Source organism: Scyliorhinus canicula, chromosome 16, assembly GCF_902713615.1.
Source record: "Scyliorhinus canicula chromosome 16, sScyCan1.1, whole genome shotgun sequence".
NCBI lineage: Eukaryota > Metazoa > Chordata > Chondrichthyes > Carcharhiniformes > Scyliorhinidae > Scyliorhinus > Scyliorhinus canicula.
The window spans coordinates 116,212,089-116,237,080 of NC_052161.1; the positions used below are offsets into that span (position 1 = coordinate 116,212,089).

Genomic DNA, 24,992 nt, shown 5'->3' on the forward strand with positions numbered 1-24,992 from the left:
AGTTTGATTCCCGTACCAGCCTCCCCGGACAGGCGCCGGAATGTGGTGACTAGGGGCTTTCCACAGTAACTTCATTGAAGCCTACTCGTGACAATAAGCAATTTTCATTTATTTTCCCTCTCTCTCTCTCTCTCTTTCCCCTCTCTCTCTCTCTCTCTCTCTCTTTCCCCCCCTCTCTCTCTCTCTCTTTCCCCCCCCTCTCTCTCTCTCTCTTTCCCCCCCTCTCTCTCCCCCCTCTCTCTTTCCCCCCTCTCTCTCCCCCTCTCTCTCTCTCTCTCTCTTCCCCCCCCTCTCTCTCTCTCTCTCTCTCTCTTTCCCCTCTCTCTCTCTTTCCCCTCTCTTTCATATTCAAGCTGCTTTCATTCTTTCTGATGTTCCATTTGTGTAAGTTGTAACTGAATTTTTGCCATTTCCAATGAGTCAAACTGTATCTCAGGCAACTTGAAATGCTTAGCCACCACCATAATTACCTCACCTTTCCACATTTTGCCAGGTAATGTTAACTGCAATGTTTTTGCCAAAACTAACAGTCTGCTTTTAGTCTCTGTCCGTAAGGTACTGCGTGTGACTGTCTCCACCCCCAAAAACTTGTGAGCCTCTGAAAGACCCATTGTCCACCACACACTTAAACTGAAATACCACACCTGAAAAGCAACCACAATATGCTTACCCCTCACTGTCTTTAAGTTCACAAAGCCAATCCAATAGATAGACTTTTGTCCTTTTCGAGCCCCAATTTGTTATGGGCCAGGGTTTAGAGAACCCTAAAGTGTATCATGGAGTTCAACTGACCCACAACTTTTAATCGATTGTGGTATGGGGAGCACACGGCCCACTCTACAGGTGTGGTACAGCAAAAATTGATTTTTTTTTTTAAAAAACCAAAACAATGTTTATTCTATGAACTCAAGTTAACCTTTTTAAAACAGTGAACATCTTAGCAACCATCAATTCAAACACAACCCACAAAGAATACAACACCAAGTAATCCTTAATAACTTCCCAAACAACATCCAGAAGACAAAAAAAACACCTTTTAACAGAAGCACATTCGGTTTACATTCACTACTGAGAACATTTATAATTCTGAATTCACCAAATGATCAAGAGATCGTCTTTTCATGGCAAAGAGATCAACACTATACCTGTTCTGTCTGGCTTCAGCTCCAACGCTGAAAACGAAACTAAAACACACCCTGCAGCAAACAGCCTAAAATGAAAGTAAAAAGCTGACAGACAGCCCAGCTCCACCCACACTCTGACATCACTGGTAAACATCCATTTCTTAAAGGTACATTTCTTAAACACCCATTTCTTAAAGATACTCTCAAATGACACCAATGTCTTGTACAAATTTAACCAAACAGTTTATCTTAGGGCAGCACAAGTGATTAGCACTGTGGCTTCACAGAGCCAGGGTCCCAGGTTCGATTCCCTGCTGGGTCACTGTCTGTGCGGAAACTGCATGTTCTCCCCGTGTCTGCGTGGGTTTCTCCAGGTGCTCCGGTTTCCTCCCAAAGACGTTCAGGTTAGGTGCATTGGCCATGATAAATTGCCCTTATTGACCAAAAAGGTTCGGAGGGGTTATTTGGTTACGGGGATAAGGTGGAAGTGAGGGCTTAACTGGCTCGGTGCAGACTCGATGGGCCGAATGGCCTCCTTCTGCATTGTATGTTCTATGTTCTTGATCTATCCTGTTTTTTCCTGTTACTATCTTGAAGACTTTGATCAGATCAACCCTTAACCTTCTAAATTGTAGAGAAAACAGGCCTAATTTGTATAATTTCTCCTTATAACTTAACCCTTGCAGTCCGGCTGTCATTCTTATAAGCCTACATTGCACTCACTCCAAGGCCAAGATATCCTTCCTAAGGTGTGGTGCCCAGAGCGTCTCATAGTATTCCTTGTGGGGTCTAAATAGGGGTTATGTAAAGCTGCAGCATAATGGCTCTGTCCTTATACTCCAGTCCTGATGATGTAGCTAAATCCATCTCTGTAAGGAGAGGAATACGTAAATTATAAAAGAGGTAAACTTCCTGATCAATATTTTGGACATACATTCCTTTATCATCAATTTCAGTCTATTTTACCGTACTGGGATTCTGTCTAATCCTTTGTGGATTAGTGAGCTCTGTTTTAGTGCACAAAAAATTGTGGTGTAAATCAAATTATCGTAATCCTGTTTCATAAAGATTGAAAACCATGATGTGGAGATGCCGGCGTTGGACTGGGGTGAGCACAGTAAGAAGTCTTACAACACCAGGTTAAAGTCCAACAGGTTAGTTTCAAACACGAGCTTTCGGAGCGCGGCTCCTTCCTCAGGTGAAAAATACTCCAGAAACTGAACTTTATTTAAAAATCTTTTCAGCCACAAAACAGTTGTAAACATTTTGTCCCTAATAAAAGGCATTTCTCTGTGATCATTAACAGAACGTTATCAAATAAAGAATTTGCAGTTACATCTTTGATGTTCCCTGGATGCACGAAAGTGCTTCGCAGCCAATAAATTACTATTTAAATATAGTCATCATTGTAAAGTTGGCCAGCAAATTTGTGCACAGCAATGTCCCACAAGCAGCAACTCCATAAACATCCAGTTAATCTGTTTGGCAATATCGGTAAGACACTGAGAACACCATTTTCAAAAAATAGGAAAACTTACATTAATTTAAACAGACAGTTCAGTCTTCAGTTTAACATATCAAAATGTTGCAGCATTCCTCCCTCAATAGCATAGCAAGGTGACAACCCAAGTTTCAGATTTTCAGCATCCGCAGTACTTTGCTTTTATTATATTACCCAAGTTACTGTCTCACATTGTACACTGCAGATTGAATCCATTGACCTTCTGACTCAAGAGTCAGCGGCAAACATTGGGGCAGCATGGTGGCACAGTGGTTAGCATTGCTGCCTCACGGCGCCGAGGTCCCGGGTTCGATCCTGGCTCTGGGTCACTGATCGTGTGGAGTTTGCATATTCTCCCCGTGTTTGCATGGATTTCTCCCCCCACACCCAAAGATGTGCAGGGTAGGTGGATTGGCCATGCTAAGTTGCGCTTTAATTGGAAACAATTAATTGGGTAGACTAAATTTTTTTTTTTTTTTAAAGAGTCAGTGCCAACACTAAGACAGGGGTTTTAAAACCTAGGATCCCATACAAAGTAAATAATATACATTTTCAAATGCCTGAATTTTTCTTCATAACTGCGAATAGATTATTTCAATGCAAGAACCAGTGGTGCTCTTGCATTCTGGTGGGAAATATTTCCCATGTATGAAACCAGCAACTCTGTCACTCAAGAAACAGCAGCCAGGAGCAGCTGGCACCTTTATTGCCTATTATGCCAATAAACCTCAACTGGTTGGTTGGAGTCAACACATTCGGACAAAAGGGTCAAGGTTCATTATTCATCATTTGACTGTTACCCATGCAATGCCAAAGCCAAATTTGTCATTTCACTATCCTATGAATAGTTGCCTTGATTGTCGCGCAACTGGAATATGCACAGGGGTTAGAAATACAGATAAAATGATGGTGGATGCCAAATTAATTTTTTTTAAATAAATAAATTTAGAGTACCCAATTATTTTTTCCAATTAAGGGGCAATTTAGTGTGGCCAATCCACCTACTCTGCACATTTTTGGGTTGTGGGGGCGAAACCCACGGGGAGAATGTGCAAACTCCACACGGACAGTGACCCAGAGCTGGATCGAACCTGGGACCTCAGCGCCGTGAGGCAGCTGTGCTAACCACTAGGCCACCGTGCTGTCCAAATTAATTTTTATTGGCTCACATCTGGTGACCAAATGTTGTTGACGATCACTCTGAAGAAGTTAATGGCTGCTATCACAGAGATGGAAACAGTCCAATTTGAATTTGGCTTCAAATTCAGTCAGGGCGTTGAAATGTGGATCATACAATTTAAAGGACGAAAATGTCTTTACATTATAATGGTACTACTTCCACAATCTATGTGTGAATCTATTATTGTGTTAAAATTTCTCTTATTAATACAACTGGAACTGAAAAAGGCTATCCTGATTATAAATTGTTTTTTTAAAACAGAGTATGCAACTTCCTTGGGGTTATCGAGGAGCAAGGAAGATGAAGTTTTATACTTTTTTGCAGCAGAGGGTACAAGATAAATATGACAGCTGCATTCCTGTGTCTACCTGATCTGAACCCATGAAACTAAGACCAATTTGGCACACAAAATTTGGTTTACAGATGTCAAATTTGGCACATTTCTGGTCCAATTTAATTTTCCCATATCAATATAAACAATTAATTAGTGTTAATATAATCAGAATGGGGCAGCAGTCTATGCACTAAGAGCAAGTCTGTTTCTTAAATATTAGAAAAATAATTGCATCAAAACCTTAGAAAATAATAGTTTTCTGTGTAAAAAAGGTGGGCTATCTAGCACCACCTATTTATTACACAATGTGATTTGCCATGGAAGTAACCAAAATACAAACCCTGACCATGAAAGTGATTTCTACTAGTCAATTAGAACCCATTTTAGTGTATCATTTCAAATTCCTCCCCTTAGACTGATAGTTAAACATGACTCAATTGCACTATTTTCATTTAAGCAGGCTTACTTCAATAAAATAAAATACAGATCACAAGGAAGGCACGCCCTACCCACAGCCTCCGACTACTGTTTCCATGCACAAAAATGACAGTACGTGGGCAAGAAAATGTAAGCAATTTTAAATGTCTCTGCCACACTTCTTCCTTTTGCCCTAAAAAAGGAACCCGACTCCTGTTACTGAAGCATCCAGTTACAATGTCCTAACTCTGGACAACACACAAAATGCTTACAACAAAAGAAGAGAGCATCGACCCAACATCTCAATGTAAAGAGGTTCAAGGTATGCCAATGATTTCCTACTCAATGTTACAAAATAGGCCAACCTGAAATGCAATTAAAGTATACTGAATATTGTAGCACTAGATGAATTTTAGTTCACAATCTATTAAATTTATTTGGACATTTTCCTTGAAGTAAAATAACGTTCCAGATCATTTCTATCTGAAACCTACTGCACCCTCCCCGTTGCGTTTCTCTCTCATTCTCTGGTGGGGGAGGGGTGGGAACTTGCTTATTTGCATTTCAAACTGGTACAACAGAAATACAGACTTCGCCTATGATTAAATATAGCAATAGATTCTACCAACCGCAAATCACTCTCAATTCTTGCAAACCACCATGCCAATTATAAAAATATATAAAATGTTTTTAATAATGCAGTTTTCTTCTAGTCACAACCTTGTTCAGGAAAATGCTAATGGTGGAAACATACTTTCCTTCAAAGAGTCTTAATAAGTATCTCCATTAATAACTTGGTTACAAAAAATCTTAACACTATTTCCATGCATGCTCTTGTTTCACTCTCATAAATTAGATAAATATCCTAATGTTAAACTTACTATATATGTGTTTAAATATTAGTATATTGATGACATGCAAGTTACTGGGCAACAAGTAGAAACAATTTAGAAAATCTTTTCATAAAAAGGTGTATATTGATCATCAGAAATGTACGCTTGCAAGTGGGACACAATGCGGAAGTTTTTCTCCCAAACAGCCATAATCTGAACAAGCACAGCGTAAGGTTTATACAGGACTTTCGCCAAATATAAACAAGATCTTACTTCAGACACTGACAACTTAGAAAGTTTTTTTTACAAATCACCAAGCAACAGTAACTAGGCAACTCCAACACGCAACCTAAAAGATAGGAGTCTCTCACTAAAAGCTTTATTTCCAAAAATATACTTAATCTCCACATTATCATTTGTGTTAAATTGAACAAAAGTGTGACTTTCAAATATTGAATCTATTATCAACACTACTCCTGAAGTGCAATTTTAAATAAATTGGAAACAATTTGATAAGAGATGCTACGTCAATATATTTGTTCCTTTTTCCAATGCTTTATTAAATTCTTTACAGCATAAAATATCAAAATATAATGATTTTTTTAACACGGTGACAACATTTTAGACGCAAGGCAGAAACTTTACTATAATCCCCAAATTTGGTCAGATGTGTATAGATCTTCTGGTCTCTTACTTTGGTTTTAAACATTGATTGACAAGCCCAACATATAACGTTCAAAACAAAATATATTTAATATGGTGAAAGGAATCAAAGCGAAATTCTGAACATGTTTGGAATTCATAAAACTGTTTGTGTGCTTGTCCTGGGATATAATGCATGAGTTTTTCCCAGTATTTAAAAGTATCTCTAAAAGACAGAACTTCAAAATTCACGATCAATCTTCCATCACTTCTGCCATGCCTTTATATTTCAAAATGCAAGGTAAAAAAATTTTTAAATTAAGTATATTGATCTGTTTTTCAAAACAACATACAAGCAGTATTTTGCAATCACAAGAATCTGGAGGACGCGTAATGCTCTTTAAAGCTATTAGAAATACGAGATATGGTAAATCAGGTTTCGTTACACATCCTTTGACGGGTAGGTAGGTACAAGTGCATGCTTCAAATGCCAAACGTGAGGCTTGATGCTGAGAACGAGTCCGCCATTTTACTCACGCTGAGCACCCACCACACGCTACGCTCAGTATCCCTATTATTTCCTTTTTGCATCAATACCTAATTTTAAAAAGATCCCTTCATCTCCCATGACAAATATTTTGCAAACTCGGTAACTTCCTTTCACCATTTAAATTACGTTTTATACAGCAAGCTCGAAACATTTTTCAAATATCACCCGTTCACTACACGATGCTTTGCACCTCGGATCGCTGCTTCCTGTCTAGGATATAAATAAACTTGTGCAAAATTCAGCAGCAATACCTGAAAATCAGAATTTCTCAGGGAAACTAAAGCACTTTGTAAAGGTATGGCATCTTAAGTTGTTTCCCTCAAGTAATTGATTTAAATGAAACGCTGCATAAATTGCCCTGCGAATTTAAGTCTTTCTTGTGCCTGTCTTTTTTCCCCCTGCTGTACAAGGCCAAGCAGTATCTGATCGCAGATGAGCGCCAGTTTGGACCTTTGCTATCAGTGAATGTGTTGAGTTCCCCTCCCCCAGCTCTATTTCCCACAGACAGCCCCTGTCCTCCATTACAGCTCCCATGTGTCTTAAAACAGTCAGATCTTCACATCTCTCCCTCCTGGGGCTGCAGCTTTGCAAAACCACCAATATTTACAACGTTAAGACGAAACAGTCGCAAACTTTAGGTCTGAAAAAATTTAATGCACGGTAGTTTTTTTTTTTAAAAACATGCCCGGGATTCCCACAATTAAATTTAGCCAAGTCACGGGCAGGAGCAAAAATGGGAAAAATGTGTTTCGCGTTTCGTTTCCCTTTTTTAAAACAAAATAAAGTAAACGATCTTCCTGAGCGATTGAAAGCTTTTGGGTTGCATCAGAATGGAAAATCGAGCAGATCGACCCGAGATCGTAGCAATGCCACACAACAATAGGAATACTGTAAGGCAGCCAGTGACCCCTTTTACGGAGTGAGGGATGTGAACTTAACCAGCAGCGTGTGTGTGAGTGTGTGTGTGTGTATGCGCGGTCTCACTCACACAGCTGCAGGAGAAGCCGGCACTTTCTCCGGTTTCAGTTTACCCTGGCCGGGCCTCGAGGCCGGGCCCACACAATAATACGCTCAGGAGTGTTTACCACACACGGTGCGGTCCAAACTTACCGTTTAAAATGCTCGATAATCTTGTCTTCGCGCACATTTTCCGGCAAATTCCCCACCCAGAGGTGCCTGGTTTCTCGTACCATCCTTAGCGAGTCATAGGGCTCTTTTCCCGTGCGAGTAAAAAGTCCGGTTTTGCCGTGGCCCGGGGGGGGGAGGGCTCCTGTCGGCCCGGGTTAATCCTTGAGGTAAAATCCCACCATTAGGCTAACGCACACTCCCTCTCTCTCCCTGTCGCTCGCGCCGCCCGACCTGACGCGGTTTTTTTTTTTCCTCGAGACGCTAACAGTTCGTCCCCAGACCCCGAAATTGAACTACATTGCGCACGCGCGGGATCCGTCGCCGCGGGCGCGCAAGCGCCACGAAACCCCGGGTTGCCTCGGCTCGCCGCTGCAACACGCACGCGCGGAGGAATCCTCGCCTTCCCCTCCCCCCGTCCATCCATCCCCTGCCGCCGCCACTTCCCAGCCGAAAGGAGGGACTCGAACTGCGCTTGCGTGACACCCGCTGGGCATTTCTCCACTCCCAGGGCGGATCGTGCCGCCTGCGCGTGCGCGGAAAATGCGGCACGCTGCGTCGCACAAAGGTCCCGACCGCAGCAGGAGCCGCGAGGAGAAACGCGCGTGCGCAGAAAGCGGTTGGGCGTCTTTTCTGCGCAATCGTGCAGAGTTGGTATTTAGCTTACTACAGTGACTGGGAGGAAAGTTCTCGAAAAGCTGCTGTCGGTGCAGGAGCACGATGAATAGAGAGGAATCTGAGAAAGCGCAATTCCAGGGATTTCCACTATTTTATTTAAAGAGTAGATCTGTTTAACCTGAATATAAGTGCCTCCTTCGACTAATACTAAATTCTGGATATTCTGAACGATATGGGAAGATTTTTAGATGGCTTGAACGCCGAAATGACCGATATGAGGAAATACAACTTTCGAAAAACTTGTTGCCAATAACTTTTTCTTATCAGAAAGCGGCTGTGTGTTCGTTCAGAATGGGGTTTTCTTAGAGGAATATCGTCATGCCACCATTCTCGGCCCTCTTTGTCCCCGTCTCTGCTTCCCCTCCCCCTCCTTTTTCCACTCGGGCGCCATTTTAAGGTGATGGAAAGTTCTGGAGAGTCCGCCATTTTGTGGCCAGCAGTAATTGCCCTAACAGGGAGTGCTGCTCATATACACTGCTGGAATACCAGAGATGTAGACTACCTTGTGGCTTAAAATAGTGGAATAACAAGCAATTAATAGCCCATCTGATCTAAAAATCTGGTCTTTCTTGGAAGATGCTATTTCGTTTAGTAACAGCACTAAATAAAAACTGGCTTTCCGTGCAACCTATACAGATCAACTGATACAAGTTCGCTTTAAAATAGTAGGATATGTTAAATTTATAACAGATTGGAGAGAAGGAAAGAATTCTCTGGGGAAAGAGCAACAGTTTGGTTTTGGTTAGTGATGCCATTATACAGTAAGTGTTTCAGAAAGGAGAGAAATTAATATTTTTAAATCTTGCATTAAAGTATCTACGTCACCATTCAAACATACATCTGCAATCATAAGTGCCCACATAGCCTGGTGGATCACATGTTTCTCACGTTCTTGTTTAAATTTGTGTCTTTAATACACAAAGGATTCCAGAAATTTATGTAAAAATCGAATGCTTGTATGGCTCGATGGTTTCTGGTGAGCAGCTCTGTACTTGGATAGGGGCCATATTTTTCTTTAAGTGTTGACTGAAACTGCAAATTATGATTCAATCCAGTTGATTGTCAGTCTAAAGTGGTGAATGTGATGCAATAACCAAATGTTGGTAATTGCAGAAAGACTAGTATTTCAACAGATCCAATTTTATGGAAATTTGTATTTTGAGTATAAAATGTATTTTTGTATGCTGGAAATTATCAACCAATTACAAAAAAGCAACCCTTGATCAAGTCGGTAATCTTTATCACAATTTACTATTCATCTGTTAAGGGTTTATAACAGCAGAGGGTTAAACTCCGTTCTTGAGGTTGTGAAATTTAGGGCCAACACCCATGGTGCAGAACGATTGCGAAGGCATGCTAAAAGTGGATGACTCTTTAGCTTGGCTTTTAAATGCTTGTAATTACATTGAGTTCTGAAAACAACACACTCGTGATGTGGATATGTTCTTGAGGTTGCTCTTTGTCTCTTGGTATGAACCCAGTATGTTTATTCACTGATTACATAAAGGCTGCACTGGTAACCAGGGTAATTCTGCATTCTGATTAGTGCGGAAGTCTGCATATAAAATCTATTCTTGGAACGTTTAATTTCAGTTTCTTAATGGATAACAAATTATTTTTGAACTGTTATAAATGGAGGATTGTGATATAACTGATGGTCAATATCGTACTCCATGGCTATAATTCATTTTCAGAAAACATAAAGAACACTGCAGAGAACACTGGGTTGATGGGGTCCCTTTTCAACTGCTATTTTGCTTCACTGCATTATCTACAGTAGAGCTTGTTTGGAGATGAGAATCGGAAAAAGTCGTCTTATGCAAAGGTGCATATTTTGAGAGCTGAGGGAATAATTGTTTCATTGACCTTATTTTTTTTAACTGTTTGCCTTATAAGGCCTCAAAATGAACTAAATGGTAATGCAAAATTGAGTGTGGCATTGCAGAATTTCCTGTTATGTGGCAAGCATTTTGCATTTTAAGGTATTTTTGTCCATTGCAGTCATAGCCTGTGGAACTCAAATAGTATGCATCATTGCAATTTTGCACCTCTTATTTAGATAACATCTATCCTTTGTTAATGTATTTTACTTTTCACGCTGTTCTGGCAGTGAATTATGCTGGAATATCTTTCAGAAGCTACCAAAGCAAGTAACTTATAGAATCGTTCAAAGAGCAAATTAATATGTATAGTCTCTTGAATTGTAAGCTTGTGATTATGCTATTCATACACAACTGAATTTCAGCTTCATAGTGCATTTGACTAGATCATGTAGTTGATCCAATAAGTGTTTCCCAGCAACTTGTGTTGTGGAAACTATGTACTTAGTCATCACTGGCTTTCACTTTGTTCTTCACTACAGTTACATGCAACATGTAAACATTTAGTTACTATACAAAGTTCTGCATTGTATTTTGCATATGTTATGGGTTATGGGAGCATAAGTGGATAGCACTGTGGCTTCACAGCGCCAGGGTACCAGGTTCGATTCCGTGCTGGGTCACTGTCTGTATGGAGTCTGCACGTTCTCCCTGTGTCTGCGTGGGTTTCCTCCAGATGCTCTGGTTTACTCCCACAGTCCAAAGGTGTGCAGGTTAGGTGCATTGGCCATTATAAATTGCCCTTAGTGACCAAAAAGATTAGGATGGGTTATGGGGATTAGAGTGAATGCTTAAGTGGGTCAGTGCATACTTGATGGGCTGAATGGCCTCCTTCTGCACTGTATGTTCTATATTTTAAATCTTTGAGAGTATCCTACTGAAATTTATTGATAACTCATTCTCCTGTGCGACACGCTGGACTGGTTAGCACTGCTGCCTCATGGCACCAGAGACCCTAGTTCAGTTCTGGCCCTGAGTAACTGTAGAGTTTGCACATTCTCCCTGTATCTGTTTCCGTTTCCTCCCACAGACCAAAGATGTGCAAGTTAGGTGGAATGGCCATGCTAAATTTCCCCTTGTTATCCCAACGGTGTGCAGGCTAGCTGGATTGGCCATGATCAGGTGTTACGAGGATAGGACGGGCCTCAGTAGAGTGCTCTTTCAGAGGGTCGGTGCAGACTCAATGGGCCCCTGCACCGTTGGGATTCTGATTGTGTGCCCCCAAAATTGTGTAAAATTACCTTGAACCACTGTCCAGTGCTTGAGATCATGCTATTTTCTTCCAGGTTGCATGGGATTAATAAAATAATTTGCACAGGAACCTATTACAAAAGTAGAACAATATCTGTCGTTTTTCAAAAATAGGAATGGTTTCAAAGGTGGATTAAATAGCTTTATTTCTCATGGAATGTCTTCATGTTTTCAGCCAAATGAAAATGCCAGTTGAGAGCAGAAAGAAGAAGGAACGATAAGACTGACTCAGAACCCTAATGGGAAGAAATTAGTTAAATTATTAGTTTATGATTTCAAGGAAGTTGAGAGTCCAACTTGGGAAACATGCTTGATGCTACTTGGAACCAGGTGCAAGAGACATTGAAGCAAAACTGCAGACAGTCAACTGGCCCAGGGTCTTGGCAGCAGGATAACTTGGCTTTTTCTTCTCCATTCGTTCATGGGATGTGGTCATTGCTAGCTGAGCCAGTATTTATTGCCCATCCCGAGAACGTTTTAAGAGTCAACCACATTGCTGTGGATATTCAGTCACTTGTAGGGCAGACAAGGTAAGGAGGACAGATATCCTTCCTAAAGGACATTGGTGAACCAGGTGGGTTTTTTGACAATGGTTTCATGGTTATAATTAATTATTCTGGAGTTTAAAAAAAATAAATTTAGAGTACCCAATTAATCTTTTCCAATTAAGGGGCAATTTAGCGCTGCCAATCCACCTACCCTGCACATTTTTGGGTTGTGGGGGCGAAACCCACGCAAACTCGGAGAGAATATGCGAATCCACATGGACAGTGACCCAGAGCCGGGATCGAACCTGGGACCTATTAATTCTTGAGTTTAATAAAATGCAAATTTCCCCATCTGCCACGGTGGGATTCGAACCCAGGTCCCCAGGGCATTACCCTGGGTTTCTAATATCACTAAGCCACTGCCTTCTTGGTGGATTATAGATTGAGAATGGTTTAAAGAAACATGCTACTTACCTATACTATTAAAATGTAGAAATCTTGCAGGTTGCAGTCCTAAAAGCACTTGACCTATCAGAAATATGTAGCATATGGGCGGCGTGGTAGCACAGTGGTTAGCACAGTTGCTTCACAACGCTAGGGTTCCAGATTCGATTCCCGGCTTGGGTCACCGATTGTGGAGTCTGCACGTTCTCCCCGTGTCTGTGTGGGTTTCCTCCCAGAAGTCCCGAAAGACGTGCTGTTTGGTAATTTGGAGATTATAAATTCTTCCTCTATACCTTAAACAGGTGCCAGAATGTGGCGACTCTGGGCTTTTCACAGTAACTTTAATGCAGTGTAAATGTAAGCCTACTTGTGACAATAAAGATAATTTTTATAAAAATTAGCACGACACAGTGTTGCACTGGATTTCTTTGTTTTGCATACTTGTGCATTTCGCTGTTCTGACTGCTTAATTTTCAGTCTGCTGTTGGGTTTTAAGTTAAGTTTATTCAATATGATGTCTGTAAATGCAGTAGGACTGATGCCCTGATTAAGTGAATTTATTTTCATCCTATCTTTTATTCTTGTGCAAGGGGGGGGAATTATTTTACAAACTGATTTTTACCACTTGCTCTGAAGGCATATGGAAATGAACATTTTAGGAAATTATACTGCTTCTCCAAACTATTGTGCCATTTGTTTCTTTCCTGAGAGTGATGACTTTGCTAAAGTGCTGACATTCTTTTATTCTTGCCAATCTTGGCCATTCTTTTGATGTCCATGCTCTTTGTCCTGGAGTGCTTCATATTTGAACTTGGTCTTGGCAATCCATGTGCATATAGTTTATTACGGGTAGTTGGTTGGCAAATAGTTAATTAGGCTATTTTTTCCATGACACACGGCTGCTGTGGCTAATTATAGCGCAACAGCTGCCCAGTTTTCTGCACCATCTTTACTGTGTCTTACATTTTCCACTTGAACCAAGTGCCATAGTACTTTCAAAAATAGTTGTGCATTTGTTTCTACATCTGAGTGGTATGTTTTTAACTTAAATCTGCACGTACTTGGGGGTTCTCTTTGGTCCAAAGGGGCAAGAGAGAAATTAACCTAAAAGCCGCCTCCATTTAAAACTGCAGAATTCCTGTAGGATTATCCTGTGGACCTTGGGATCCTCCAAAACGTGCAGTTTTTGGAACCTGTTTTGCTAAAGACTTGACAGTGGTAACTTCATTGGGGTTTCCATCAGACTTTTGAAAGATGGACGGTCATTCTAAAAATAAAATAAACTTTCACAACTACTGGACATCCCAAAACCCATAACAGCCAATGAAATAATTCTGAAGTGTAATCACGGATGTAGGAAACTCAGCAGCTTTGTGTGTGGGCAGCAAACCTTCACAAACAGCAAGTGAAAATTAGCAGATGATCTGTTTCTGTAGTTTTGAGCAGGGCAAAGGCATAGACGTTGACCAGGGATAATTATCCACTGGCTAAAAGCAAATTACTGCAATGCTGGAATCTGAAACAAAAGAGAAAATGCTGGAAAATCTCAGCAGGTCAGGCAGCATCTGTAGGGGGAGAAAAGAGCTAACATTTTTTGTCAAAGCTAACAGACAGAAAGTGGGAAATATACTGGGGAGTGAGAATGAAAGATGAAAATTACCCTCTTCAAAGTAGTGCCATGGGATCTCTTGTGCCCGCTGCTGAGGGTGGATGGAGTCTGTTTTTGCATCCCACCCAGAAGAAGTGTAGCACTCCCTCAGCTGCACTGGCTGTTGGTGTTTGTGCACAAAGCCTGGAATCATAGAATCCCTACAGTGCAGAAGGGAGCCATTCAGCCCATTGAGTCTGCACCAGCCCTTCAAAATAGCACGCACCAGTATAACCTACACATCCCTAGACGCAGGCAATTTATCATGACCAATCTACCTAACCCATACATCTTTGGATAGGAACTTGAACTTGGAATTTCTGATATAGAAGTGTGTGTTTCCAGCTGAGCCACAACTGACGCTGTTTTTTTTAATGTAAGATTTTACATTAATAAAATTAAATACATTAAATAAAATTTCACATTGCAGAATTGTTATGCAGGAGGCCATTCGGCTTCTTGTGTCTGTACTGGCTCTCCAAATGAGCAATTCACCTAGTCTGGTTTTCTTGCCTTTTCCCTGGAACACTGCACATTCTTACTTTCTGGATAGTAGTTGATTGAACCTGGCATGCATGCAGTACATTTCAAACCCTGCATTTTTTTTTAAAGTTTCGTCTCATATCACTTATTTTACTAATGACTTCAAATTTGTGCCCTCTTGTTCTGGATCCTTTTATAAGTGGGAACAGTTTCTCCAAATCTACTCTGTCCAGACTTTGATTTTGAATATCTTTAACAAATCTCCACTCAACCCTTTTTCCATAAGGAAAACAGCCCTAACCTGTCCAATCTAGCTTCATACCTGAAGTCCTCATCATGAATCTTTACTGCACCCTCTTAATACCTTCACATCCTTCCTAAAAGTGTGGTGCCCAGAACTGGATACACTACTTTACTCAAGGCCAAACTAATGACTTGTACAAATTCAACATAACCTTCTTGCTCTTGTACTCTATTTCCCTATTAATAACACCAGGATACTGTATGCAATAACTTCTCTAAATTTGTACTGCCATCTTCCAATGTTTTATGCACATATATACCCAGGTTCCTCTGCTTCTGTGTCCCCTTTAAAGTTGAACCCTTTTGTCTCTGCATGTTCTTCCTACCAAAATGACCCACTTCACAATTTTGTAATGTGATTGTTGCTAAAAGGACAAATTTTATGCGAAAGCAACAATATGTTATGGATCTTGTGCACCTCTATGTGCTTGGAAACTATTTCCAATGTAATTTTGACTAATTTGCATTTGAAACAAATTGTAGTCTATTGTATTTGATTGTTAAATGACCAAGTAGAAATATGCTATATAATGTCCTTAAATATTTGTGATTAAGTATTTCTAATGTATTGTGGCTAGCTTATGGGGCAATTAGCTGTAATTCAATTAAATATAGGCAACAATCTCAGCTGGAAAATACATGGGTGTAACTGACGGGTACAAATGTTGAAAGGTCCTGGGTTGGATCTATAGTCCATGCTAAGCTGAGGGATCAATGATTGAATATTAGTTTGAAGTAACAGTTAATCTTGTATTCCTCGGCTAGAGAGGGGAAATGTTCTCACACTAGGTTCATGTGTGAAGACTGGTCACATGGAATTTATTGGAGGGCCTGTTGTTTCTGGTGCAGTATCTCACCATGAGTTGTCACATTAAAGCCCTGGATGGGGAAGAATATTAATTAATTACTAATCTTTATTGCCACAAGTAGACTTACATTAACACTGCAATGACGTTACTGTGAAAAGCCCCTATGTAGGAATTGTGCACAGAAATTGGGGTGTTTCATTGTTGTCCAATAGTATTCTTCAATTATTTTTTTTCATCTGTTGGAAACATTACCATCTATATGCTACGCAGATGGTGAATGCAATGCTACGTTGTCTTTTTTAAATGTATTTTGCAAACATGTATCAAAACAGGTTACAGCAAATCAACACCCCGGGAAACACATTTCCCAACAATCAACTAAATAGCCTGTACAGATCCTCCCACCGCCCCACCTCCATGAGATGAACAGCTCCTCAAATAGGGCCACAAACATCCCCCACCTTTCTCAAACCGCCCCGCTGAGCCCCTTAATTCATACTTTTATCTTCTCGAACCATAGGAAGTCGTACAGGTCACCCAACCAAGTCGCTGCCACTTTAGCAGAGTTCACCGCTGTGCAATCAGGCGAAGGCCATGACATGGCATCGGCCTTCCTCCTCTCCATGAACTCCGGCTTCTCTGAAACTCCAAATATCACCGCCAAAGGATCCTGGTCCACCACCTCTTCCACTACCCTGGCGAAGACCGCGAACACTCCCGACCAGAATCTTCCCAATTTTTCACAACTCCCAAACGTGTGCACGATTTGCTGGCTCCTGTCCACACCTCTCTCACTCATCTGTTACCCCCTGAAAGAACCCACTCATTGTCACCCGAGTCATATGCATCCTGTGCAGCACCTTAAACTGTATCGAGCTCCTCGCACAAGAGGAGGTCCCGTTTACCCTACGCAGTGCCTTACTCCAAAACGATCTCCCCTCCCAACTCCGCTTCCCATTTCTCCTTGATCTTCACCACCCGCTCACCTCCCTGCCCTGCTCCCCCAGCCACTTATGTTTATATATCCCCGATTCTTCCCTCCCCTTCCACATCCGGAAGTATGGGTGCATCCTGGCAACCTCAGGAACCCCCTCCAGACCTTTTGTGCAAAGTGCCTAACCTGCAGATACCTGAACTCTCTCCACTTCGGCAGCTCTACCCTCTCCCTTAGCTCCTCCAGACTGGCAAACCCTTCCTCCAAATACAAATCCTTCAGCTTGACTAGCACCACTTCCTTCCACCTCCTGTATACATCCATCCATCCATTTCCCACCCCAGCTCAAACCCATGATTATCGCACAGCGGTGTTGGCACTGACATCCCTTGCACCCTAAAATGCCTCCTCAGCTGATTCCATATCTTCACCGTGGACTGCACCACCGGGCTCCCTGAATACCTACTTGGAGCCATTGGCAACGCTGCCGTCACCATAGCGCTCAAACTAGACCTCTTGCAAGATTCTTCCTCCATCCTAACCCACTCTACCGTTCTCATTTCCACCGCTGCTGCACCTTGTCCACATTCGCAACCCAATAATAATGATGCACGTTCGGCAACAACAACCCCACCACCCCGTGCTGCCTTTTCCTCTAGCAGGGTCCTCCCCACCCTTGGCACCTTCCCTGCCCATACAAAGTCCAAGATGATCGTGCCCACCTTTCAAAAAAAGGCCTTTGGTATAAAGATTGAGAGAGTCTGAAAGATAAGCCAGAATCTCAACAAAATATTAATTTCCACCACTTGGACCCTCCCCACCAACGTTAAGTGCAGTGTATTCCACCTCCTAAGATCTTCCCTGGCCTCCTCCACCAGCTTCGTTAAGTTCCACTTATGGAGCCCCGTCCATTCCTTCGCTACGTGAATCCCTGAATACCTAAACCTATCGCTTGCTACTGTAAATGGCATCCCCCTAAATTAACCCGCTGTCCCAACTAATACTTTGCTGTCTGAGGTTGTTGGTTTGCTTTGCTGATGTGTTGTAATGAAGATAAAGAAACTTCAAAGAAGTATGTAAAAGATCTGTGATTTGTTTGGAACTAAAGTAACATTTGCATTCTTGTGTGTTTGGCTGTGTAATACATGTGGGGTCACCTTAACACAAATTAGGAGTCAGCCACTCGCTTGTGTGCGTCCCCCACCCCCAACGAGCCTGCTCCATTCTTCAATAAGATCATGGCTAAACTGCACTCCACTCTACATTCCCACCTTCCCCTGAGAACTTTTCACCCCCTTGCTATCTATCTAGCCCTGCCTTTAAAATAAGACTGCTTCCACCGCATTTTGAGGCAGAGTTCCAAAGACTCATGACCCTCGAGAGAACTTTTCTCATCCCTGTCTTGAATGGGGGATTCTTTATTTTAAACAATATTCCCTAGTTATAGATTATCCCACAAGAGGAAACATCTTTTCTACATTCACTATTCATGCTGTTCTTTAAGCAATTGCTTATATTGCATATGGTTTGGTTGGGTTTCTGAAGTGTAAATTGTGATTTTATATTTTTTTTAAGATATTTAAGTGCTTCATCAATGTTTTGTACCCATTTGATATTCATACAATCATTTATTCAACTGGAAATCTCCAGGGACAATCTGTTTTCCAGATTTGCTTTCCAGCAAGTAATGCTGATTTGCCCCCCCCCCCCCCCCCCCCCCCCCCCGCCACCCACCCCCCTTCACTCTAAGGAGCACCGAAGCCAATTGTAGCAAAATCCAGACGAGCCAAACTTTAAAACTGCTGACTCGTGTTAGCTTTGATAATTGAACTTGGTGCCTTCTACTATACAGTATTCTACATGAAGAATAAACTTTGGTATGGCTTGTGTGTGTAATCATTTGCTGTATTTGCTTGTGTTTACTTTTTTATATGTTTCAATGTAAAGTAGTTACATAACTTCTCCGCTCTAACGGATCAATAATGTCAGCACAGTCCCTCAAGCATTGGATAAATTGTAACTTACTGATTACACAAGTATGTTTTCCTATTTTGGGAGGTGGTGTCGTTGGAGGTCAAACAACTATTTAAGTTGTGGAATGGATATCGCAAGAAAAAAGGGAACACAACAGCCTGTGCTGTAGTGTAGGTTCACAGCTTTGCAATACCATGGCCATGTGTGGATTCTTGGGCATCACAGTGGGTTAGCCCTGCTGCCTCACGGTCCTGAGGTCCCAGGTTCAATCCCAGCTCTGGGCCACTGTCCGTGTGGAGTTTGCACATTCTCCCCGTGTTTGCGTGGGTTTCGCCCCGACAACCCAAAGATGTACAAGGTAGGTGGATTGGCCAGGCTAAATTGGCCCTTAATTGGGAAAAATTGGGTGCTCTAAAAAAAAATTTTAATGTGTGAATTCTTCACGTATGGAAAAGTGTAATGGGATATCCAACCATTTTGACTGTAGCAGGTCCAGTACAGCCCTAGGGGAGTTTAAAAAAAATAAATTTAGAGTACCCAGTTCCTTTTTTTCCATTAAGGGGCAATTTAGCATGGCCAATCCACCTACACTGTACACCTTTTAGGTTGTGGGGGTGACACGCAGACACTAGCAGAATGTTTAAACTCCACACGGGCAGTCACCCGAGATCAAACCATGAGGCAGCAGTGTTGACTGCACCGCCACGATTTCAGTCCCTCTCGATTTTTGTCCCCAAGGCCTTATTTGCGGAGGGTGGATGCACTAATTTCAGAATTTGTGGGGGCAGGGACAGTGCCGAGGGTGAAGAGGGCTTAGTTACAGAGGCGGGAAGGTGGTTAGCGCTCCCAAACTTGTTGCCCTAGCCCTCATGAATTCTAGATGTCGGAGCACCTGGCAATTAGGTTTTCTGGGATAGATGTTTGGGGCTAAAGGAGGTAATGGAGTGTATTGGCATGAGGCAGTCAGGTAAGGTGCCACGGCTGGATGGTTTCCCGGTGGAATTGTATACACAGTTTGCGATGGAGCTGGCCCCCATCTTTTGCGCTTATTTAGTGAAGCGGTGGAAAAGGGGGAGTGGTACAGGTGTCGATTTGCTGATGCCGAAAAAGGGGGAAGGAGTGCAGGTCCGATAGGGTCATCTTGCTGCTAAACACGGATGTGAAAGTCCTGACAATGGTACTGGCGAGAAGGTTGGAGGGGTGTGTGCAGGCAGAGGTTTCCAAGGACGAAACGGGCTTTGTGAAGGGGAAGCAACTCTCCGGTAATATTAGGAGGTTGCTGAATGTAATTCTGACCGTCACAATCCCCTGTCAGGAGAGTGAGTGCCAGAGGTGGTTTTAGAGGACCAAGCAGGCTTTGTGAAGGGGAGGTAACTCTCTACTAAAATTAGGAGGTTGCTGAATATAATTATGACCACCACAATCTGCCGTCAAGGAAGTGAGTGCCGGAGGTGATAGTGTATCTGAGATTTTTGGGCAGTTTGGATTTGGTTTGTGCCGTGGTTCTGGTTGTATGTGTCCCCCATGGCAAGTGTGTGAACGAATGAGACAAATTCGGGGTATTTTGGGTTGTGCTCCGGTTTCCTCCCACAGTCCAAAGATGTGCAGGTTGGGTGGATTGGCCATGAAAAATTGCCCTACGTGTCCAAAATTCTATGATTAACCTAGGATAAAAGTTTGGCACAACATTGTGGGCCGAAGGGCCTGTTCTGTGCTGTATTTCTCTATGTTCTATGTATGGGGGACAAGGCAGGTGCCCAATGTCGCCGCTGTTGTTTGTGTTGGTTATCGAGTCCTTGGCGATGGAACTTTGGTTGTGGTGGGTGATTGGCAGGGCGCACAAGGTGGCATACACTGATAACGTGTTATTGTTCATGTTGGATCCTTTGGAAAGTATGGATTGAATCATGGGCTTACTGGAGAGGTTTGGGGCTATTTTGGGAAAAGTGAGGTGTTTTCGGTGAATGTGAGTGGTGAACCTGGGGGCTCTGCCATTTATGGTGCCGAAGGAGAGGTTTCGGTACCTGGGGATCCAGGTAACACAGGAATGAGCCACAATGGACAGGTGGAACATGACTGGGCTGAGGAGGAGTTCAAGGGGGACCTTAAAAGGTGGGATATGCTGCACCTGACATTGGCGGGGAGGGTGCAGGTGGTGAAGATGAACGCGCTGCCAAGATTTCAGTTCCTCCTAATTTTTGTCCCCAAGGCCTTTTTTGCAGAGGGTGGATGCACTAGTTTCAGAATTTGTGTGGGCCGGGACAGTGGCGAGGGTGAAGAGGGCTTAGTTGCAGAGGTGGGAAGGGAGGGTTAGTGCTCCCAAACTTGTTGCATTACAATTGGGCTGTGAAGGTGAGATGAAATGAAAATCGCTTATTGTCACAAGTAGGCTTCAAATTAAATTACTGTGAAAAGCCCCTAGTCGCCACATTCCGGCGCCTATTCAGGAGGCTGGTACAGGAATTGAACCCGCGCTGCGGGCCTACCTGGGTCTGCTTTCAAAGCCAGCGATTTAGCCCTGTGCTAAACCAGCCCCTGATGATGGTGGGAAGGGTGGACTGGGTCAGGTTGGAGGAGGAGTCTTGTAAGGGTACAAGCCTGTGGTGACAGCCTTGTTGCTGCTCGCTCCAAGGAAGTATAGCGGAAGCCCAGTTGTAGAGTCGGCTATAAAAAATGTACAAGGGGGGCAGCACGGTGGCACAGTGAGTTGCACTGCTGCTTCACAGCGCCGAGATCCCAGGTTCGATCCCGGCTCTGGATCACTGTCCGTGTGGAGTTTGCACATTCTCCCCGTGCTTGCATGGGTTTTGCCCCCACAATCCAAAGATGTGCAAATAGGTGGATTGAACACTAAATTGCCCCTTAATTGGAAAAAATGAATTGGGTACTCTTAAATTTATTTTTTTAAATCTGGAACCAGCTGAGGAGGCACTTTAAACTGGGTCACATGTTGGTGTTACACGATTGTGTGGGAATCCTGTGTTCAAGCGGGGGCGAAGATGCGGCAAATGGATGGGATGCATAGGCAGTGGAGGGAGGAGGTGTTGGGGCGTGATAGGGCCATGTTTTCTGAGCGGAGTTTCGCTGGGCTAGAGGAGCTGTGGGAGAGGTTTGAGTTACCGGGGGAAGAGGGAGAATGAAGTGGGATGGCAGGATTGTGGATCTAAGGGCAGCACGGTGGTGCAGTGGGTTAGCCCTGCTGCCTCACGGCGCTGAGGTCTCGGGTTCGTTCCCGGCTCTGGGTCACTGTCCGTGTGGAGTTTGCACATTCTCCCCGTGTTTGCGTGGGTTTCACCCCCACAACCCAAAGATGTGTAGGTTAGGTGGATTGGCCACGCTAAATTGCCCTTAATTGGAAAAAAAATAATTGGGTACTCTAAATTTATTTTTTAAAAAGGGGTCAGAGGAGGGCTTTGAGGTGCAGTGGAGGCTGTTCATGGCTGTTTGAGGAGATATTTGTCACGGGATTCAAAGGGGAAAAAAATACAAATTGTATATTTTGGATGTTAACCCTGTGTTATTTTAGGGCAGCACAGTGGCACAGTATTTAGCACTGCTGCCTTGTGGACCTAAGTTCGATCAGTCCGTGTGGAGTTTGCACATTCTCCCCCTGTCTCTGGGTTTCACCCCCACAGCCCAAAGATGTGCAGGGTAGGTGGATTGGCCACGTTAAATTGCCCCTTAATTGTAATTTTTTTTTTAAATGAACATAAAGCTTGTTATTTTGTTGACTGTGTTTGGAATAAAATATATATTTTTTAAAGTTCTGGGATGTGTTCAGGCTGCTGACTTAATATTTTTTCTTCTTGACCCAAGTAAAGCATGCTATTGCCACCCTAACCTCAATTAACCTACTTGGCATAGACCAGGAATTGAATTTAGATCATTCTGGGCGATATGATTCAATATCGTGCACTGTTTTTTGCGACTGTTTCACGGAGTCATACAGTATACATCTTAAAGGAGATGAACAACCCGTGCTTTCAAAGACATACTTGTCAGATGGTATCAAATAACACATGACTGGCTTTGTAATCTAACGCACATTATGTTGGATCTGCTAGCTCTATAAACTGAAAACCTAAGTCACGGTGAGAAGTAGTGTATCATTTAAGGAGGGTGCGTATGTATCATCAGTTATACCCAGATGTTGAATTTGAAGTTGTGCATAATGTCATTCTTGTTGGGAAATTGTAAAGATTTCTAAATTTAAATTGATATGTAACATGTAAAACCTTTGACTACTGCTACATAGTAAAAATAATCGTGGTTAGTTTGTAGAATTTGTAACCATAGACTTAGGGGGAATGAATGGTTAAAGGAAAAACCATAAAATACAAATTTTAATTTAATGTAATTCTACAACATAGGCCATTCAGCCCATCATATCTTGCCCTACTCTTTGGAAACACACTCCTGTGTTCTCCTTCAAGTATTTATCCAATTCCCTTTGACAGTTTTTTAAAAAATTTAGATTACCCAATTCATTTCTTCCAATTAAGGGCCACTTTAGCATTGCCAATCCACCTCTCCTGCACATCTTTGGATTGTGGGGGCGAAACCCATGCAAACACGGGGAGAATGTGCAAACTCCACAAGGACAGTGACCCACAGCCGGGATCGGACCTCGGTGTCGTGAGGCAGTAATGATAACCACTGCACCACCGTGCTGTCCTACTTTGACAGTTATGTAATATGCCCCACCACCCTTTAAGACTGCGCACTCCTAATCAATGACTCACTAGGTATTTTTCCTCTTGTCCATGAGGCAATCACCTTAATTCTGTCTTTTGCTTACCAACCCATCTGCTACTGTATCGGTTTCCTTCATGATTTTGGATACCTGTTTACATTTTCCCTTAATCATCTTTGGTCTCAGGGGGAGAACCCCAATTTCTCTAGCACCTTTTTGTTTTGTACCATTTTAGTAAATCTCGGAGCTGGTAAGTCCTTGACATCCTTTCTAAAGTGTGATGCCTATAATTGGTCACAATATTGCAGCCTCCTGTTCTATCAGCAGCTTCTGTTGATACTCAAAATGAACGGTTAATATTTTCTGGTACGGGATGAGGGGTGAATATTGAGTTGCATAGACCCTCTTATCAGTGGGCAGTGTAATTCAGCAATGGGTGAAAGTTTATACAACTGGTACGGATAGATGGGGATCAATGTAAACAGCCCTGATTTCTCTTCTGCCCATCCATAGAGAGAAAGGTATTTTTAATTTTCCCCCTTTTAGAAGAGGTTCCACAACCCTTCAGCTTTGGAGTGATCCAATCTTCTATTAATAACCCCACGGCAGAGACGAGGTAAAATAAGAGGGCTGGTTTATTTTAGACACGCACAACGTGAGAAGAGATTTTGCAATGTCTTTTTTGCATTTGTGCAATTAAAGAGGGATTAGAGAAAGTAAATTCAGGCTGGGTGACTCAGTGGTTAGCCCTGTTGCTTCACAGCACCAGAGTCCCAGGTTTGATTCCTGGCTTGGGTCACTGTCTGCGCGGAGTCTACACGTTCTCCCGTGTCTGCATGGGTTTCCTCCGGGCGCTCTAATTTCCTCCCACAAGTCCCCAAAGACGTGCTGTTAGATCATTTGGACGTTCTGAATTCTCCCTCTATGTGCCTGAACAGGCACTGGAATGTGGCGACTAGGGGCTTTTCACAGTAACTTCATTGCAGTGTGTTAATGTAAGCCTACTTGTGACAAAGATTATTATTATTGATTAAGGGGAATGTAAATTCAGCCAAGATACTTGCTACTGATCACAATTAAGTTTCGCCAGTGGTATACTGCATGGCAAATTTTCTTCGGTATTGAGCAGTGAAAAATGTGAACATTCATAACTCCGGTCGTGATGTCAAAAGTATACATAATGAGAGGTATTGTCCAAAGCTAAATATACTGCTTGGTTTCCGGAAGAATAGGAGAGTTCTAGATTTGGTTTCTGGAAGAGTAGGAGAATTCTAGAGTCTAGATTTGGTTTCCAGAAGGGTAAGAAAGTTCTATGTTTGGTTTCTGGAAGAGTGGGAAAGTTCTAGATTTGATTACGACTCAGCGTTGACATTCTGTAATGGTGATACCTGTATCGCTGCTTTGCTGCAACTCAAATGGTTACAGTGCACACACCATTGATTCCCAAATTTGAGTGGGCCATGTTCTGTTCTTGAAAAAAGTACTAAACAATTAAAAGTAGAAAATGAATTTGCATCAAAAGTGGTGTCTGCTAACGAAATAGATAGCAGACCATGACAAAAAAGTAAGAAATGAAAGTAGACGGGAAGATCATTGTTTTCTTTCTTTTTAAAACATCTTTGCAAAGAAAACTTCAAAGCAAGGTTTGTAGCCTTTGATCTTCTGGAAAAGAATAACAATTATTAAGTGTTACTACAGTGG

At 42.4% G+C, this 24,992-nt stretch overlaps 2 protein-coding genes across 15 annotated transcripts in view; one reads left to right on the top strand and one right to left on the bottom strand.

The window, feature by feature from the left end:
- spen (spen family transcriptional repressor) overlaps positions 1 to 7,993 on the bottom strand; it is a 118,621-nt gene extending 110,628 nt beyond the window's left edge. For 7 of the 9 annotated variants that reach the window (XM_038821640.1, XM_038821639.1, XM_038821633.1 and 4 more), the window contains exon 1: positions 7,692 to 7,992. In XM_038821640.1, coding sequence (XP_038677568.1) covers positions 7,692 to 7,774 — 83 coding nt within the window. In that variant the 5' untranslated portion in view covers positions 7,775 to 7,992. Of the gene's footprint in view, positions 1 to 7,691 lie in introns of all 9 variants that reach the window. The other 2 variants (XM_038821638.1, XM_038821637.1) reach the window with 1 other exon arrangement.
- Positions 1 to 24,992, top strand: part of bcl2l16 (BCL2 like 16) — a 99,358-nt gene that overhangs the window by 15,158 nt on the left and 59,208 nt on the right. Inside the window, exons 3-5 of one of the 6 annotated variants that reach the window (XM_038821654.1) lie at positions 2,193 to 2,278; positions 4,759 to 4,878; positions 10,079 to 10,209. The exons of 1 other annotated variant lie outside the window; for it this stretch is intronic. The gene's annotated coding sequence lies outside the window, so the exon portion shown is untranslated. Of the gene's footprint in view, positions 1 to 2,192; positions 2,279 to 4,758; positions 4,879 to 5,953; positions 6,877 to 8,276; positions 10,210 to 11,690; positions 12,854 to 24,992 lie in introns of those variants that run through there. 4 more of the 6 variants (XR_005463717.1, XM_038821656.1, XR_005463716.1 and 1 more) reach the window with 4 other exon arrangements.